General features: G+C 42.3%; 1 protein-coding gene across 1 annotated transcript; it reads right to left on the reverse strand.

Annotated features, from left to right (window-relative positions):
* Window positions 1–13: 13 nt before the first annotated feature.
* On the reverse strand, window positions 14–780 carry SARC_16270 (hypothetical protein; the record flags this gene model as incomplete). The annotated part of the gene is made up of 2 exons (XM_014289620.1): window positions 655–780; window positions 14–154 (listed from the first exon to the last, which is right to left on the reverse strand). Coding segments are annotated over exons 1-2 (248 nt in total), but the record flags the coding sequence as incomplete, so codon positions are not given.
* Window positions 781–1,153: the final 373 nt, after the last annotated feature.

Below are 1,153 nucleotides of genomic sequence, written 5' to 3' on the forward strand. Positions count from 1 at the left end.
TGGAGCCAACCACGGAATAGTAGCGGCCGTTCCCCCGTACTTGTGCACAGCAGGTGCGCGTATACCCCCATTGACCATACTCACACAGTCACGGAAGTCTCTGAGACGGACCTCTGCGTTCGTATCCAACAGGATGGATGACGCCTTGAGATTACTATGAATGGGGAAAGGATCGGAAGAAGAAGAAAGTGTGTCCTGTAGTAAGCATATGCCTTTGTAGAGATATTCAAACGCGTATTGGTGCTGGGGACAGGGTTGCAAAACACACGGAGCGTACTACTTGGTTAAGTATAGTCATGTTATGTGTGCATGTGAGTCATATACACAACACAGCCGTTGTCATGAATATACATAACACAACATACTCGAACGTACCACCTGTGTTGTGTATGTATACTCGACGTACTCGTACACATAGACACTGCTGTGTTAACAATATATGATGCCTGCTTGTGCACAATTCCATTCCGGTGTACATAAACATCAGCAAGAAACTTGTACACACTGCGTGTACATACATACATACATACATATACATACATACATACATGCATGTATGCATGCATGTATACACACAACACACACACACACACATATATATATATATATAGATATATATATATACCTTATTGAATACGTATACCTTCCACTTACTTGTAGACATAGCCATTGTCGTGTATGTATATAAGTGCCCGTAGGACCTCGCCCAGAACATATGCCACTGTAGACTCATCGAAGCCAGGATTGTCACCGTACTGCATCACCCTCCATGCCGATCCTAAGTGTAATTCATCACATACGTAAAGGTAAATTAAATCGGTAGCATTAAACGGAATGGCGTTAAGACACATACGAATACCGATGGTGTAATCGTACGTGTACGTTCCCCAAAGTCATAAGGATGTGAAAGCATAGTTCACTAAGCTTTTAGTATATGTATACAAGCTCTCACTCAAATGCAATCGAACGTATCTGAGAAACTTAGGTGTGGGTACACATTTGCCATGCCCATTCCGACATGTGGAAGGCTATAACTTCGGAAGAATGATGTACCTATACCACCTAACAAAGTGTACATACAAGACTAAGAACCCGTGTGTGTGTTGTATGCAGGCAAAGGTGCAGATGAATCATGTACACACATACATACAAC

This window comes from Sphaeroforma arctica, assembly GCF_001186125.1.
Source record: "Sphaeroforma arctica JP610 unplaced genomic scaffold supercont1.7720, whole genome shotgun sequence".
NCBI lineage: Eukaryota > Ichthyosporea > Ichthyophonida > Sphaeroforma > Sphaeroforma arctica.